The following is a 17,314-nucleotide window of genomic DNA, read 5'->3' on the forward strand; positions in this document are numbered from 1 at the left end:
TTACTATTTCTTATTATGTACTTAGTATTAATTTTAAAAATGTATGGCCAATGTGTGATATAAAATAAACACTGTTGTTGTTTTTTCGACTGAATTAATGCGTGTTATTTGACTCTACCAGAGTTATTACTATGTATAAGTTAAACGCGCGTTGAACACATTAAAATTAACATTAGATAAGGCTGAGTCGCTAGGTACTACCTTTCTTTATCCGTTACTATAACCATAACCGGTGATTTTTTGTATGAAGTTTGACAGACATTGACGTTTGTTAAAGTTATAGTGCGATGGTTTTAAACGTGTCAACGCGCGCTTAACTTTTTATAATAACCCCTAGCTGTCTCACAAAACAGTTTTTTTCCTGTCAGTGTGCGCATCTGCGTCATCAGGCATCGCAAACATAATAAGATCCTATTCATAATAATGAGCGTTTTCGAACGATACCTAAGCCAAATAAGGTGACCCATCCCTTCTATTATAATGGGACTTGACCGTGATTGCCTTAAAGGACATTGTCAGAAACCGCCTAAAAAACCGCCCAANCCTTCCACAAAGGGATATCACATAGGTACTACTCGTACAACCGATTGTGTGGGACGGTGTTACGCCTTTATTCTTTAGTAGTATGCAATTTGGAGAACTTTGGTCTATACAGGGTGTTAGGTAAATGGGTATATGAGCCGACACTAGCCCATGTTAACATATGCATATAAATGGTATGGTGAAGTCAGAAATTTCATATCATCATTTTAATTTTTTAAATGTTCATACAAAATAAAATTTATAAAATCAGATTTATCTGAAAATTAAAATAATTAAAATGATGATATCAATTTTCTGACTTCACCATACCATTTATATGCATATGTTAGCATGGGCATGTTATATGCATATACCCATTTACCAAACACCCTGTATAAAAAGTAATACAATTTCTTTTTTGTCTTCGGCTCATAGCTCCAGTGGATTGGTTTCAAAAATACTGAGTAAGTGTCCTTACCTAACTCAACCAGTGTGTTTACCATGAGTTTACGTTATTAGGTGTGTTCGCTAGCGACTGCGTAAGAAAATGACATTAAATGTATGACATATTGCGCAGCGCCCCATCGGCTACTTTCAAGAAATAAAATCATAGATTTTTTTGACGTAGGTACTCGCTAGCGAGCACTCCTAACGTAAACTCATGGTAGGCACACAGTACACAATTTCTCAATCGAATAGGTGTTTGATTAATTTAAAAGTTTTCTGCCATCCGTATCTAAACCGTTCTAAGGGCACCTTTAAAATTAAGAAAAAGTTTCTTTTTTATAAATTATTGGTTAGATAACGCCATCAAATGCCCAGTAACACAAGTGTTCAATCTAAACATTTCGTTGGACAATTGCCAATATTTACATAAAAATATTTCAATACAATCCAATCTTACGCGTAGATTCGTGTTAGTGTGTTATTTTCAGTCAGGAAAACACAGAATTAATTTATTTCAACATAAAAGTATAACAGTGTTAGATAGCAATGTTATACACTGTGATAAAAGTCACGCCATATTTATATTGACCAAACTTCCCTGTCCAGTGTTCATATAAAATGAGAGATCATGCTTGAATCACGATCAACTGAAAATAATAACTGAATTGACGACAAAGGTAAAAAATAAATTGAGTAGGGATCAGCCCCCCTAGACATAATGCAAAATATGACAGTTTTTATGTCGAAAGATGGTCGAAAAGCCTTTGGATTTTCAATTCGATGAAAAAGTACTACTTGTCTAGACCCACAGGATATTCTTTGAAAATCATTTTCTAAGTAATACTTTATAGGTACCTTTTGCCTGTTGACTGAAACATCAAAAACAGTAAAAATACTTTTATGTCGTATTATTATATTATGCGCATTTATATAGGATTACAATAGTGCATTAGCATAAACTTCGTTGATATTACGAGTGAATTTGAGATTATTCCGAATATTATACGACGTGAGGTCGAGTGTGATGCTCAACGACATATGATATTGCAAACCCTTTTCACTTTTGAGCTGTCATAGTAGGAAATAAGCTAATGGTAATTTAAACTAATACTATTTTGTCCCAACTAATATTATAAATGCGAAAATAACTCTGTCTGTCTGTCTGTCTGTTACGCTTTCCCGCTTAAACCTCGCAACCGATTTTGATGAAATTTGGCATAGAGATAGTTTGAGTCCCGGGAAAGAACATAGGATAGTTTTTATCCCGGTTTTTGAAACAGGGACGCGCGCGATAAAGTTTTTCTGTGACAGACAAAATTCCACGCGGGCGAAGCCGCGGGCGGAAAGCTAGTAATATTATAAAGCTGAAGAGTTTGTTTGTTTGAACGCGCTAATCTCAGGAACCATTGGTCCGATTTCAAAAAATATTTTTGTGTTGGATAGCCCATTTATCGAGGAAGGCTTTAGGCTATTAACAACACCCAACAGTCAATAAAGGCGGAGGAGTAAAGAAAAATGTTGCAAAAATGGGAATTATTATTCACACTATTTTCACGCATACGAAGTCGCGGGCACAGCGAGTAATATTAGTTTGATTAGGTCAGGTCGGTTGATGGATTCGTGTCCCAATGGGTTAGCACTCGAGCGAATCTGATAACCGTAAAGATAACCTATTTTCAAGCTAAAATTGCTTACCGGGCTGAGTAGGTATAGTGACACTAACGCCCGTATTCACAAACATTACAGTGCGCGTGGACGCACAGGGTGACACTAGGGCTTGAATACCGGAATTCCGGAATTTCGTAACTCCGGAATTTCGGATAAATTTTTTCCGATATTTCAATTCCGGAACTGAAGCCAATATCGTATTCCGATATTGAAATTTTCCATAAATTATTTTAAGTTTTCAAAACGTTTAAGTGTCAAAATAGATAATTCTTAGANAATCACAGAGCTCTATTCAACGCTGTGTGTTCAATTTGCTGCTTCACTAAGTAAGCATCGTTATGCTGCGTTTACACTGCGCGGAAATTAGCCAAGTCAAGTCAAAAAAACAGTGGAGTGGGGATGAATTATGAATGAATTTCATCCCCACTCCTCTGTTTTTTTGACTTGACTCGGCTAATTTCCGCATAGCGTAAACGCAGCATTAGTGAATACGGGCGTAAATACGTGCCTTATAGTTGACATAGTGAGTAGGTACAGTTTTCTAATCGGCAGTTCTTGGTGTGTATCTCACCCGATAGAAAGTGCTGAAGCAAACGCCCAGAATCGTCAACCATAGAGGAAAATTGAGGAAATGACATTCTACTTCCAGCTGGAGAAATGTAACATTTGTTATGATGAATTAGTTTTGAGTTTTCCATTAAGCTATGGATTCTCAGGGTTGTCGTCGTTTACGTCAAGTGAATTTTACGCTGTGAGTTAGCGTCATCCGTAGTAGTGAGTGTAATCGCCGTAGGTCCTGGGTCAAGTATGACAAGTGAATGCGAATTTTTCAATTAATGTCTGTTTGAGACATACCTACATTATTCGAAGTATCTACTTATGTTATTGTTTTTGAATGATAACCCAAATACGCCCACTGTTTCTTACGACCGCTGTGCTTATCGGCTGGGAAACCACAGCCAGATTGTCTGTACATACCAACTTAGTTATCGCTTTAGTGGTCATAATTCATACCCAAACGAAACAATATTCAAAACTTGATATAACGTCAAAAATATTCTAAAGGCTGAGTTTCATCACCTTAACTTAATTTTAACCGTAACTATAACTTTAACTGGGGTTTTTGTATGAAGTTTGAAAGACTTTTAACTTTTGTTATAGTAAGATGGTTCAACCAATCAAGGTTTCTTCCTTTATATCAGGACATTTTGGTGTGTTTTTGAACATACCATTCAATAGAATCAAAAATCAAAATCAAAAATATTTTATTCAATTTAGACCACTAGTGGCACTTATGAACTTAGAAAATCTAATTTCGCAATTAATTTATTTACGATCAAGTTATACAACCAAATCATTTTTATATCTGAAAAACGTGAAGTTCTTCATAACTTTTTCCTTGATTTGAAAATTATAAATAACTTGAAAAAATCGAACTGCCTAAGGCGGGAATTGAACCTGATTTCTTGAAATTGAATTTTTCCTTGATGTTATTAAGTAGGTATAATAATGTAATTCATAACTTAATTAGTCAATGTATGATATCATACATCTACGTACTATTTTCCCAGCTGCAAATTCCTTCAATATTAGCATTCTTAACAAAGGCATTGAAGAATATGTTTTGCCAGCCAGCCATTTTTTCACACTCTTTTACATGTAGTAGGTATAGTAGACAAAAAATAATAACGTAAATAACTTCGTAGCAAAATAGCATCTACCTCAAGAACATGAGATGCCACAGAGTTTAGCTTTATGTGTTGTCGTCTGTTTATATGACTTTTTAACAGCAGACAATGACAAAACTGACAAATCGTTTATTATCAACTAGCTTTCCGCCCGCGGCTTCGCCCGCGTGGAATTTTGTCTGTCACAGAAAAACCTTATCGCGCGCGTCCCTGTTTCAAAAACCGGGATAAAAACTATCCTATGTTCTTTCCCGGGACTCAAACTATCTCTATGCCAAATTTCATCAAAATCGGTTGCGAGGTTTAAGCGGGAAAGCGTAACAGACAGACAGACAGACAGACAGACAGACAGACAGACAGACAGAGTTACTTTCGCATTTATAATATTAGTTGGGATAACGTGGTTTCTCGCTCCGTATGTAACATTTGTGTGAGAGTTAATAATACGACTGTACCTATATTCATTTGGGTAACTACCTAAATGAACAGATGCGTATTAAAACCTATAAACGACTAAAGTAGGTATAACAGTGATTAATTTCACGTTCTGTCGTCAGTACTTAGTACTGTTTAGTCATAGGTTCTTCATGAGCTCTGTTTAAGTACTTCTTTTGTCATCCATCATATTAGTTAAAACATAAATAAACATTATCTAGGACTCTTTCAGTTTAGCCCTTAGGTTAACTGGAGGAGAATTTTATGTTTTATGTTATAAATTGGAATAAATAACTCGGCAAATCTTAGATTTGGGAGCCGTGAAACAACATTGTTTTTACACACCAATAATTTTCTGGGTGCCAGTCATTTGTTATTTCTTTCTCTTTGATTTGCGTCGTTAAATTCTTAACAGCGGTACGAGTGATGCGACATTATACAATGTTTCAAGTTAGTAGGTACTGCTGAATTTTAGTAGGCAATTGGAATGCTTGATTAGGTAAGCTCACACATCATCGTGCTTGGAATCGTAAAGTCTTCTTCTTTATTCTCAAACGATGCTAGTAGCTTAGAGTCCAAGTTCGACTGTTGCATTTCAAAATTCAATTTTTTTTATTGCAAATCGACACTGTTTTAGGTAGGTACTACAATGAGGAAGGTTTATTACCATTCGATTCTAGATTTAATATATTTTGTAACCTCCGTCACAGAGTTATGGAATGAATAAATAGTTTCGCTGAACACAGCTTGTCACCACGGCCATGAGATTCATTAGAAATAGAATAGGCTAAAGATTTTGCGATAAACTCGACGTCAAGTCTTGGGCTTACGTAAAGTGGCGAACAATAGATTAAGAATAAGTTATTCTTTTCATAGAATAAGAATTAAGTTAAGTACCTAGTCCTTTTCATAGAATAAGAATTAAGTTCTTTTCATATGCGATAAATTATACATTCATACTTTAGCTAGACATAACTGTCGGTAAGTAGGTATGTACTTATCTACACTTCTACACTAATATTATAAAGAGGAAAACTTTGTTTGTTTGTAATGAATAGGCTCAAAAACTACTGGACCGTTTTTAAAAATTCTTTTACCATTTGAAAGCTACATTATCCATGAGTATTTTTATTTTTTTTATATATTATAGGCTAAATTTTATTTTGGAAAAAAATAGGGTTCCGTAAAATATGTAGATATATCTAGTAACTTATAAGTTGCGATGGAGTCACATTTTTTAATTTTTGCAAAATATTTGCCGATCCCGCGTAATAGGAAGAGGATAATATTAAGACTAAGTTATCTAACAATTTGAATTTCAAATCCGACCCTTTTCTTATAGGGTTTCTTTATGGACCAATATTGTTACCATAAAGGTAACAATATTGGAGAGGAATTTTGGCTAGTTTGTTTAAAAACATGTTTGTGATCGCCTCAATAACCACGAAAATGTTTTTTTTTTCTGAAGTTTCATCGTGTTATCATTATTATTTTCAATCCCCATTTTAATTCTTTGAAAATAAGGGGCAGAATTTCGTATTTTTATGGTTTTGTAACTAAAAAGGAATAAAAGGAACTCTTAAATGACTTCGTTATTAATCCCTTGGAGCTGTGAAAAAGTTTATTTCGCATATTTTGATACTCGTCAGAAGTAGCAAGTAATGGGAAAAATCTGAAAAAGTATTTTTTCAGACTTTATTGTCATTTCAACTTATATTTGAACGTAAAAGAAAAATAATTCAGTAGGAAGGAACATGAACTCGCAGTACACGAGACCTTGCACTAAACTGTTCTTTATACACAGATGAGAGTAAGAAATAAACTCTAAGTTTTAGTGATAGTAAAGTAAACACTTGGAAAAATGGACCCATTTTCATAAATCGAGAAACTATTTTAATCTAAAACCACTGACGACGGTCTACCATTTTTTTTTCATAATAATACATCATAGGATTATTTATTAACGAGTTTCTTATCAACTTTAATGTGTTGCCAGTGTAGCTATCAAAGTATAATAAAATTTTAAAATTTACCTTCTGCGTCAACGGACCGTTCAAATACATTGGTTTTCTGTCAACTTGACTCATTCATTGTTCTACTTCTACTATCTCTGTAAACAAATGACTCAAGACTGTGTTAAATTGCATTTTTGAACAAGTCCGTGTTTTGTTCTTGTATCCATTGTCATCGGAAACTGGTATTTTGTGGTATTCTTTAGTATTCTTATGGAACTATTGTTTTCTATATCTATTATTTTAAATGAAAGAATGCTGCTTCTTTCTTTGTCAGTGTAATATAATTTTTGAACGAGAAAAATTGTGAGTTATTTTCTTAACAAGTATTGTTTCGTGAACACTGAATTCTTCGCTCACGAAAAACAAAACAAAGTATAGCAAAATAAATTTCGTTTCCGCTTGATTGAGATTCAATTATACAGTATAGGTATCAGTGAATAAAATGGCATAGTAGATTTCCCAGAAAAGGAAGACGAATAGGCAATTCGTAGGGTAGGACAAGGAAATGTCATTTCTTTTAGTAAAGGTCACATTTCCCTTTATACTAAGAAAATATCGTCCCAGAGTTGTAAAAGAATTGTTCCAAGGATTGTTGTATGAAAATATAGTGCTCGTAGCAGTTAACCGTGACATCACGTAGTAGGTACTTTTCGGGGCGATACTAGCTCCATTACCTAATATGTATACTTATTTCAATTGAAAATAAAGCAAGTGCATAGAAAACTGAAAGTAGAATAGAGTATTTCAGGAATATTCTCTATTTATATAACCATCTAAAAGATACGTGATCTAGCACAAGGATTACGGTCTTTTAGAGCTTAGTACGGGTAGGGATTCGCTGGGACATGCGATTTTAGTACTTAGTGCTAATTATTTCCCTCCTTTCTCCACCGAAGATTGCACAGGCACTTTCACAAACGTGATTCGCACGGGTTAACATAATACTGTGTATTGTAGAGCGAATGCACAAGAAGAAGGGAAGTTATGTGGTAAATAAATCGAAAATTTAGTTAAAAATCAACTTTAGTTTCGCCTGCATCTGCTGTGTAGCCAAGATTAATAGCCCCCTTGACCCTATAAAACCTAAGGCTAAGCAGGTATGTCCCACCAGGGGATATAGAGCTGCCATAGGAATAACAACAAAATTAATCAGAAGAAAAGTTATAAACTAATCGATTTACGTTTACTACGTAGCAGTGTTTATTACAAACCTTTCTTTGTTATCTGGAAGAGACGCTTCTAAACCGATTACCGCCTCAATGATGTCATTTTAATCTATTTTAACTGTATATGCCAATGGCCAGAGGTAAACGTAAATGAACAATGGCATAAACATTCACACCGCGAGAGAGAACGTTGACCAAGCTTCCGGTATTATTGTTTCACCCAGTCGACGTCGATGCAATTTTAAAAACCCTGTTCAATAGCCCATTATGATAGTGTATGTAGATGACTTCATATTTATTTTAATGTCTAACATAGAGCTAGCTCAGCTGCATTGAATGTGGACAATATATTGTATGAACATCTAGTCTAGTAGGTAAGTACATCTCACAATCACGCGATTTAAAACGCGCGAGTATAAACGCGTCATCTGGACCAGCTCTATGTTTTGGTTAATTGGGTTCAATTTAAAAACTAGCGAATATTCACGTATCTTGTAAAACTTGTACAGCATTTCTTTCTCTACATTATCAAAACAAAATCATAACATGCAATGTTATATTTACCAAATAAAATGTACCCCAGATTTTAAACAAATACTCGTACATTATAATGGTAGTGTAAACAAAACAACATAAAAGCAAATAAATACCATTTTTGAGCAACATTCGGAACGAAATTACCTCGGCCTTGGCAATCTCTAAAAAATGTACGTAATCCCACTGTAAAGAGTGGTATTATGTGTAGATAGCCCTAATATATTTTTATTATTGTTTCCAAATGTCAGTAATTGAATATGGTATTTTTGCTTTACCCTGGCTCTGGAAATTCTAATAAATTGTTCTTCTTGGTTCCAGTTATAATATCAGTATGCTGGGTGGCTGGAGCGGGTGTGGGCCTGCTTCCACTCTTCGGGTGGCACGCTGCGGAGTCGGCTACTGGCTGCTACTTCGTGGATGTCATGGACTACAATTATCTGGTGTTCCTCTACTTCGCCACTATAGTAACGCCGAGCGTCCTTCTTGCTGCCTTCTACGCTCACATCTACAGAGTAGTGGTGAAGCAGGTTGGTAACATTATTATGGATGACTCTTATGATCACACGCTGCGTAGTCGGTCCTTTGCTGCTATTTTGTGGATGTCATGGACTACAACTACCTGATGTTCCTCTACTTCGCCACTATAGTAACGCCGAGCGTCCTTCTTGCTGCCTTCTACGCTCACATCTACAGGGTGATGGTGAAGCAGGTTGGTCACATTACTGTACTGGATGACTCTTTGATCACACGCTACGGAGTCGACCCTTTGCTGCTACTTCGTGGATGTGATGGACTACAATTACCTGGTGTTCCTCTAGTAGTAACGCCGAGCGTCCTTCTTGCTGCCTTCTATGCTCACATCTACAGAGTGGTGGTGAAGCAGGTTGGTCACATTATTATGGATGACTCTTATGATTACACGCTGCGGAGTCAGCTCCTGGCTGCTACTTCGTGGATGTAATGAACTACAACTAACTGGTGTTCCTTTACTTTGCCACCATCGTCACGCCGAGCGTCCCTCTTGGGGCTTTTTACCCTCACATCTACAGAGTGGTAAAGCAGGTTGGTTACATTACAATACTATACTTCATTATCATGTGGAACCTAAATTGGAATCTAGAAATCAGTTGTTTCATTCTAAAATCTTATCGTTATTGAGGTCGATACAAGGTCGGGTTTGTTTTGGGCGAGATAATTTTTGCGACAGTTATTTTTGGTGTGTAGAGCGCTAAGCAAAAATTAACCGTCACCCTGTGGCTTTAAGCTTTAGATACGCTTGGATTATAAGGTTGGGAGTTATACGTTATCTAGAAGTGCTCCCGCGACTAGTAAAAGCTTGTAGCAAGGTTCCCTGTGAAAATAAAAGCAGTTCTATATCCTGCTGGCTTACAAAGGATTAACATGTAGGTACACTCAATAGCCACAACTATAGCATGATGATCTGATTGTACAGTTTAGTTGCAAAATCGCATCTATCACTAGTACATAATCTTGTCGGCCGTTTGGTGTAGTGGTTCGAAACGGACTACTATTCCGGAGGTAGCGGGTTCGATTCCCGCACAGTACAAACAGTTGTGTGCATGAACATATTTGTTTGTATTGGACTGGGTGTTTTCTATGTATAATAAGTATGTTTTTACAAAAAAAAAAAGTATTTAAGTATGTTTATATCCGTTGTCTAGTACCCATAGTACAAGCTTTGCTTAGTTTGGGACTAGAAGCGCAGTGTAAAATGTCTAAGGATATTTATTTATTTATTTATTTATTTATTTATAAGGTGCAACAGTGTTTACTTTTGTGTACCGTTGTTTGTACCCATAATTGAAGCTTGTTCAGTAGACATTCGTAGAGACGACATAATTTTACAACGCAATTATGTTGTCTGCTATATTTTTGAAATGTGTAAATGCAGTAAGAATACAGAGCCTAAGTGTCTCGAAAACTCACAAAGGAGTTGTCCCAAAATGTATGGAGCCTAGGCCCACAACCTGTACACCTACCAAAAAGAAGGGCTTTTAAATGTACAACAGTTTCTTATTATTCAATTTCTTTTAAATGGCTTAGTTTATTCGCTTAAAACAAAAAATTGTTAAGAAAATAGCAATACTCAACCACAAAAACCATCATGGTGGACGAATGTCATTTTGTTGACATCTGTCACTTTTGACATTAAGTCGTATCTTGGTGGAGAGTGACAGATGAAATCTGACAGCGACTGACGTTTAGTTAGTCTATGGTTCATCTTTTTTTTTTATCTGACGCCATACGCCATCTTGTGTATGCATTTGAGAATGATAATTCATGAACAGTTTTTGATTTTGAGCGGCTAAATTATATGCTAGATATAGTTATTCATATTTTTCCCTTAATCAGTAGATTTTTCTTGATTTTTGATATGGCGTACAACCTCTGGGCCGAAATTGGGACAACTCCTTTTACATTAACGTTGCGCAACATGTTTACCCATTACGCATCTTCTTCAATTATGAATGAATGAATCATAATATGTAGTTATGAATAAGACTATCATTTTATAAGTGCCACTTGTGGTCAACAGTTCATAAGTGCCACTTGTGGTCTAAACTGAATAAATATTTTTGATTTTGATTTTGATTTTGATTTTCCCTATTTTACGCGTCGGTAAACTCGGAAGAACCAGCGTAACTTCAGATTGCAGTTACTATATTGTGGGTATATGTATACAGGGTGTCCCATAATGGGTGAATCAAACTGCTAGGGGAGGTAGCTCTAATAATGTACTATCCCTAAAAAATTTAAATATTTTTTTGAAATCTGAACTTTTTTTAAATAAAGTGCTCTCTAAGCTCTAAACTCGAAATCTAGTAATTATTTTCAAAAGTTTGTTTACAGATAGACGAAGCGATCATGTACAATTATATTAGTAAGAAAAAAGTACAAATAAACTCCAAACGCAGCAATTATAGCCAGATACTTAGGCAAAGCTGATTTATGTAAAAAGTGTCCTTATGCGCTTTATTTTTTCATATTTTTTAGGGATAGTACATTAGTAGAGCTACCTCCCCTAGCAGTTTGATTCACCCATTCTGGGACAACCTGTATACATATACCCACAATGTGTCCCTGTATGTGTCTGTTCTTACGTAGGTTTAAAGAATCATAGTTTTACCCATTGAGTTATTTACCCTATGATAAATGCATACTACTTACTAGTTCTTTCCATGCATACTTCAGTCATGTAAGTAGTTACTAGTTACTTTGTGGTAGAAATATGCTCAACGACATAATGGATTTCCATCGTTAGGAGTCTCTCTCTATCATGCCATTAGCCACATAGAGTTTATAAAATATTTTTGGAATTATTAATGAAATACGCTCCTACTTCATAGACTACAGTCTACATACAGAAACATAATATTAAGTAGACAGTAGGTGCCTAAATACACAAAACAAAATATTAGTTTCTTGATACTAGTTTTAAAAACCTGTTCTCAAACGATGTTTTGTATTATCTTATCACTCTTAATGAGTCTAAAGGAGATACTCACTGTATTCTATTTCGATTCAAAATTGGGATCGTTTCGCTGATTAAGTTACGAATAACGAACGATCCAGTATTTAGTATATCTATGTTATATTATAGAATCGAAATCTACACGTTTTGTAGTCTACAGCAGGAGTAGTAGATCATCAGTCATAGTTTTCTCGGAATTGGTATAAAAACAGACGGTCAATACGGTCATGTGCATTAAATATACCTATGATAATAAGTAGAGAACCACTGATTGCGATGTAATATTATTAGATGCGTGTATAAAACTGTTATTATTAATAAGATTGTTATCAAATGGAAAAAAAAATAAAACCGACTCCAAAAAACCTACACTAAAAAGTAGAAAAATAATTACTAATTTCCTACTTATTTATTAGGACGAATTAATATTTATGTAGGTATACCATGATTGATACTTTTACCACTGAAGGTAGGCAGTACATTGACACCATATTCTTCATGTCAAGTGTAAATAATATTCCATACAAAATACAGGTTACCATATAGGAAACCTAAAAGACCTTAAACCGTCAGCCCACCTTAAAAACATGAAAGAATACAACTGTTGGTCTATTTGTACTTATAATATTTAAAGAATTTATTTATTTATTTATTTATTTATTCATTTGCAATAACATATTCAGCACATACAGGTATACATGCATTCATACATTGACCCTGTAAGGGTGTAGCAAAGTTACATTTATTTAATACTAGTTAACATCTACGAATTAAATTAACATTTACGAATACATTAACAATTACGAATGCTTAATGGTAATAATTAGCCTTAATAATAATTACATTATTTTATTGTACAATTATACATATAGTAAATTATATTATTATATAATTTATTATTATGAGTTGGATATTGCACTATATTACATTTTACTTTGTTGATAATATTGAATTATCCTCCAACTCCTAAGCATTAAGGAGTTGTACCTACCATGACCAATTCATCATGATGAGATGATGAATATCTGATGTAAACACTTGAATAACTTTAGAAACTATACTTATCTATAAAATTAAAAGAATTATCCTCCAACTCCTAAGCATTAAGGAGTTTTGCCTTCTATCATCAGCTCATCAATATGAGATGATGATTTCCAGGAGCAAATACTTGAATAACTTAAGAAAAAGTTTGAAAAACGATATACGTGCCTATAAAATTTGAGGGTTGCCCTTGATTTCCCTAGGATCCCATCATCAGATCCTGACTTGGTGACAATGGGACCACCTCAGAAGTGTACCCTATCGAACAAAAAAAAAATTTTGAAAATCGGTCCACAATTGACGGAGTAATCGGTGAACATACATAGAAAAAAAAAAAATTATACATATAGTAAATTATATTATTATATAATTTATTATTATGAGTTGGATATTGCACTATATTACATTTTACTTTGTTGATAATATTGAATTATCCTCCAACTCCTAAGCATTAAGGAGTTGTACCTACCATGACCAATTCATCATGATGAGATGATGAATATCTGATGTAAACACTTGAATAACTTTAGAAACTATACTTATCTATAAAATTAAAAGAATTATCCTCCAACTCCTAAGCATTAAGGAGTTTTACCTTCTATCATCAGCTCATCAATATGAGATGATGATTTCCAGGAGCAAATACTTGAATAACTTAAGAAAAAGTTTGAAAAACGATATACGTGCCTATAAAATTTGAGGGTTGCCCTTGATTTCCCTAGGATCCCATCATCAGATCCTGACTTGGTGACAATGGGACCACCTCAGAAGTGTACCCTATCGAACAAAAAAAAGAATTTTGAAAATCGGTCCACAATTGACGGAGTAATCGGTGAACATACATAGAAAAAAAATACATACAGTCGAACATATAACCTCCTCCTTTTTTGAAGTCGGTTAAAAATATGTAGGTATAGACTTCTACTCTGCGGATTACCTAATTGCAGAAAGTAGGTGTCAAGCCTATCTGTTGCTTTAATTTGTATGATTAGATTTGCTCTATTACCAAATCAACGAACGACCTTCATTGTTAATTTAAACGTGAATATAATTGTATCCTTTTAGAAAAATAAATATCTAGAACCATAAAACCATAACTGGAATGCGTTGTGGTCAACGCGCGTCAAACAAAATGTTATCAGTCGAGGAACCTGCTCTGCCTTTGTTTTTCAACATAATGCACCTGCGCTGTTCATACAGTTACTTGTACGGTAGCAAGCACAACAACCGACTCAAAATGACGATTTTGATCGATGATTTTAAACCTTATACTAAAGACATTCACTTCAAAATGCATTTTAGATTACGCCGTAATTTTGAGGAGGAATTGTGTATTGTATTTTTATCGATAACGAAGCCCTAGGCATGCGATGCAAAAACATACTACGAGTTCACGATATAAAATTCACGGCTAATTTTGTACCTTGAACTCCAATACCTTAATTTCGTCGTCGTAATGATTGATCTGTCAGTCAATTTTAAGTGGAATCATATTCTAATCTGGTCCAATATCCTGCCACAATAACGAGAAAATCGGGAAATCTCTTCAAATAAAATCATTAATATTTCAATGATTTTTTTATTTGAAGAGATTTAATTTCCTATATTTTTTCTGTTTAATTTTATGGGAAAAACTAATTAAAGTTGAGAATTGTATGGAAAAGCAAACAATATTGTATGAAAAGTTTTGTTTAGAATTTAAGTAGTCAGAAGCTTGAAAAATAGTAAAGGAACGAATAGTAAATACGAATGCATATTTGGCTTATTAGTATCTCAAGCAAGACAATATGACCTTCAATACCTCAAATACGAAACCGGTTTCCTCATACCTGGCTGTATAATGAAAACATTGATTTAAGATTATTTTAATGATGATAATATTAACAGGTTTTTTATTTACTTCCAGCTTAGCGCAGTGGTGACCGTAGAAGGAAGCAGGGGCAGACTCGCCGGAGGGACCATGCTTCGCGTGCTCGGGGCAGCACAGAAGCGAGAAGTCAAAGCCACCCAGAACCTCGCCATCATAGTATTCTTCTTCATCGTCTGCTGGATTCCACTCTACACCATCAACGCTGTGAAAGCCTTTATGCCAGACTTGGACATACCAAATCTCCTGACATATTTTTGCATAATATTCTCTCATCTCAATTCTGCTATCAATCCTTTATTATACGCATACCATTTAAAAGACTTCCGAGCAGCTTTGCGAGGACTCATCTGCTCTATCCTTGGAAGAGGAGTCGTGCCAATTCCTGCAGCTTACAGACCCCCTGTTCCTGTCAGGAGACCGGCTTTGGAACGGTGTAATGCTCTGAGAGAACGACCGAGGGTCTACGTGCATTCACCGGTATGGCTTCGGCAAAGGGAAGCAGAAATGCACTCCGAAGCAGCGACTGATGGCAGAAATAATGTGGCTGCATCGAATGCGTTGGACGCGGAGCCGTTTCTTAATCGGAACGCGACGGACAGTTCGAGTGGACGTCACACGCCTGAAGGTCGAGAGTCGGACGGGCCGTATCTCATACGATCGAATGAGGAAAGATGTCAGAGTCCATACAAACGAGTCGAGGACTTCCTAAGGCGAGTGCGCAGTGCCAACGGCGACAGCTGACACGAGCCTTGCCGGGGATGCCCGGCATACGAGTATAATAGCGTAACTTGAAGCTTTAAAACATGTCAAAGACATTCCTTTATCAACGTACCTCACTTCAGATGGGGTGTCGTTTGATTAGTATAATGGTCCATTCTCACTTTATCGGCGATCTGGCTGGTTGAAAATCGGAAGGTCTTCATAATGCCGAATATTCGTGCTGACGCAAAAACTAATTTATTTTCATTATTTACTGTGACTTGCACGTAATGTGAAGTTGTAGGGTGATTATACCCCTATTGTTATGGGATCCGGCGATTTTCTACTGATACCGATTCTTAGTGAGAAGGGCTAGAGAGTCAGTATGGATTTATTCTTGTATAGATGTTGCTCGTAAATTTTTACGAGTCATAGTTTTGTTAAATGAATATCTTGTAATGACCGTGCTGTATTTATATTGTTGCTTAAGTATTTAAAAGTTTGTCAATTGTTGTTGTAAAAGTAATTAAATATTTGATTTTCAGAGTTGTGCTTTTATTTTATACGCAAAACCAAAATATTTCTCCAATACTACTGCATTTTCAATCAACCTAACTATTGATTTTAGTCTGTAGATTGCTCGTAGTCAGTCTTTAAGGAAAATGAACTGGAAGGTTAATGCTATACCTGGCTGTTTCTTGGTCGATGTAATTTACGTTTCCAACATGGATAAGGAAACAAAATATCTACCTAGGTATTTACAAATTTCTTTTAAAAATCAGATCTGGTTGGCCATCACATCTTTTCATGAGTAAATATAATTTTATTAATGGAAAAACCTTGTGCGTATTCTGTATTATCTTGCTATTTTAATTCGAAGATCAACGCAGTAGACTGCTACTGGTTATTTAGTTTTTAGCACGTTGCTAGTTAAGGACACTGCAATATTAAATATTTATACGCGATATGATGCTATTCTAACGAGAATAATAGCAGGTAACAGAGGATTTTTTGTATACTCAGTAGTGAGACGAATTAATAATATGTTTAACCTCTACTGAACCAGGTGGTCTCGCTCTGGCTCAAAAAATATGCAAGCAAAATTATTCTCTATTGGTAACCACATAGAATATGATTATGGCGCGTGCTTACTCTGTTTAAGTAAATATTTAAACTTAGATGAATAGGTAGGTACCTACCACAGTATATATATGAGCTAACTGTGTACCTACTATGAAAACGAAAAAACAAAGTATCGAAAAGCGAGACAACAAATAACATTTATTTTCTTAATCTCAATCTAATAAGAAAAATCTTATTTTGGATTGCACTCAGCAGCGATTGTAAATCGTAAAGGCTGAGTATTGACAAACAACATTAACCTCCTTTCTTTTAATCGTCACACTTGAGTAAAATTCAATGTAATATTAATTGCCACTGCCATCTAGTTTTACTGGAGTGAAACTGTGTCATGGTTTAGTAGCGACATCTGTCGAGTGCACGCCTTTCTAGCTAATGTATGATACAGGGTGATAAATTATTATCTGTGGTACAGGCGTGGTTTGGCAAGTTTTGTTGCTCTTTCGTAGAATGAAGTACAGATTAACACCGCTAGATGTCGCTCTAACCCAGTCTCTTAAAAGTTTTATGTATTTGGGAACCCAAGTTTGGGAACCGCTGCATCCGTGTTACCTTGAAAATTTTTTTTCATTGGGGGAGGCCTATGTTCAGCA

At 35.3% G+C, this 17,314-nt stretch overlaps 1 protein-coding gene across 1 annotated transcript in view; it reads left to right on the forward strand.

Moving 5' to 3' along the window:
- AdoR (Adenosine receptor) overlaps positions 1-16,120 on the forward strand; it is a 79,445-nt gene extending 63,325 nt beyond the window's left edge. The window contains exons 2-3 of the mRNA XM_028306350.1: positions 8,797-9,005; positions 14,919-16,120. Coding sequence (XP_028162151.1) covers positions 8,797-9,005; positions 14,919-15,623 — 914 coding nt within the window. The 3' untranslated portion in view covers positions 15,624-16,120. The remainder of the gene's footprint in view (positions 1-8,796; positions 9,006-14,918) is intronic.
- Positions 16,121-17,314: the final 1,194 nt, after the last annotated feature.

The sequence above is a fragment of the Ostrinia furnacalis genome, unplaced genomic scaffold (assembly GCF_004193835.3).
Source record: "Ostrinia furnacalis isolate ACB-3 unplaced genomic scaffold, ASM419383v2 OfSCF1918, whole genome shotgun sequence".
In the NCBI taxonomy this organism is placed as follows: Eukaryota; Metazoa; Arthropoda; class Insecta; order Lepidoptera; family Crambidae; genus Ostrinia; species Ostrinia furnacalis.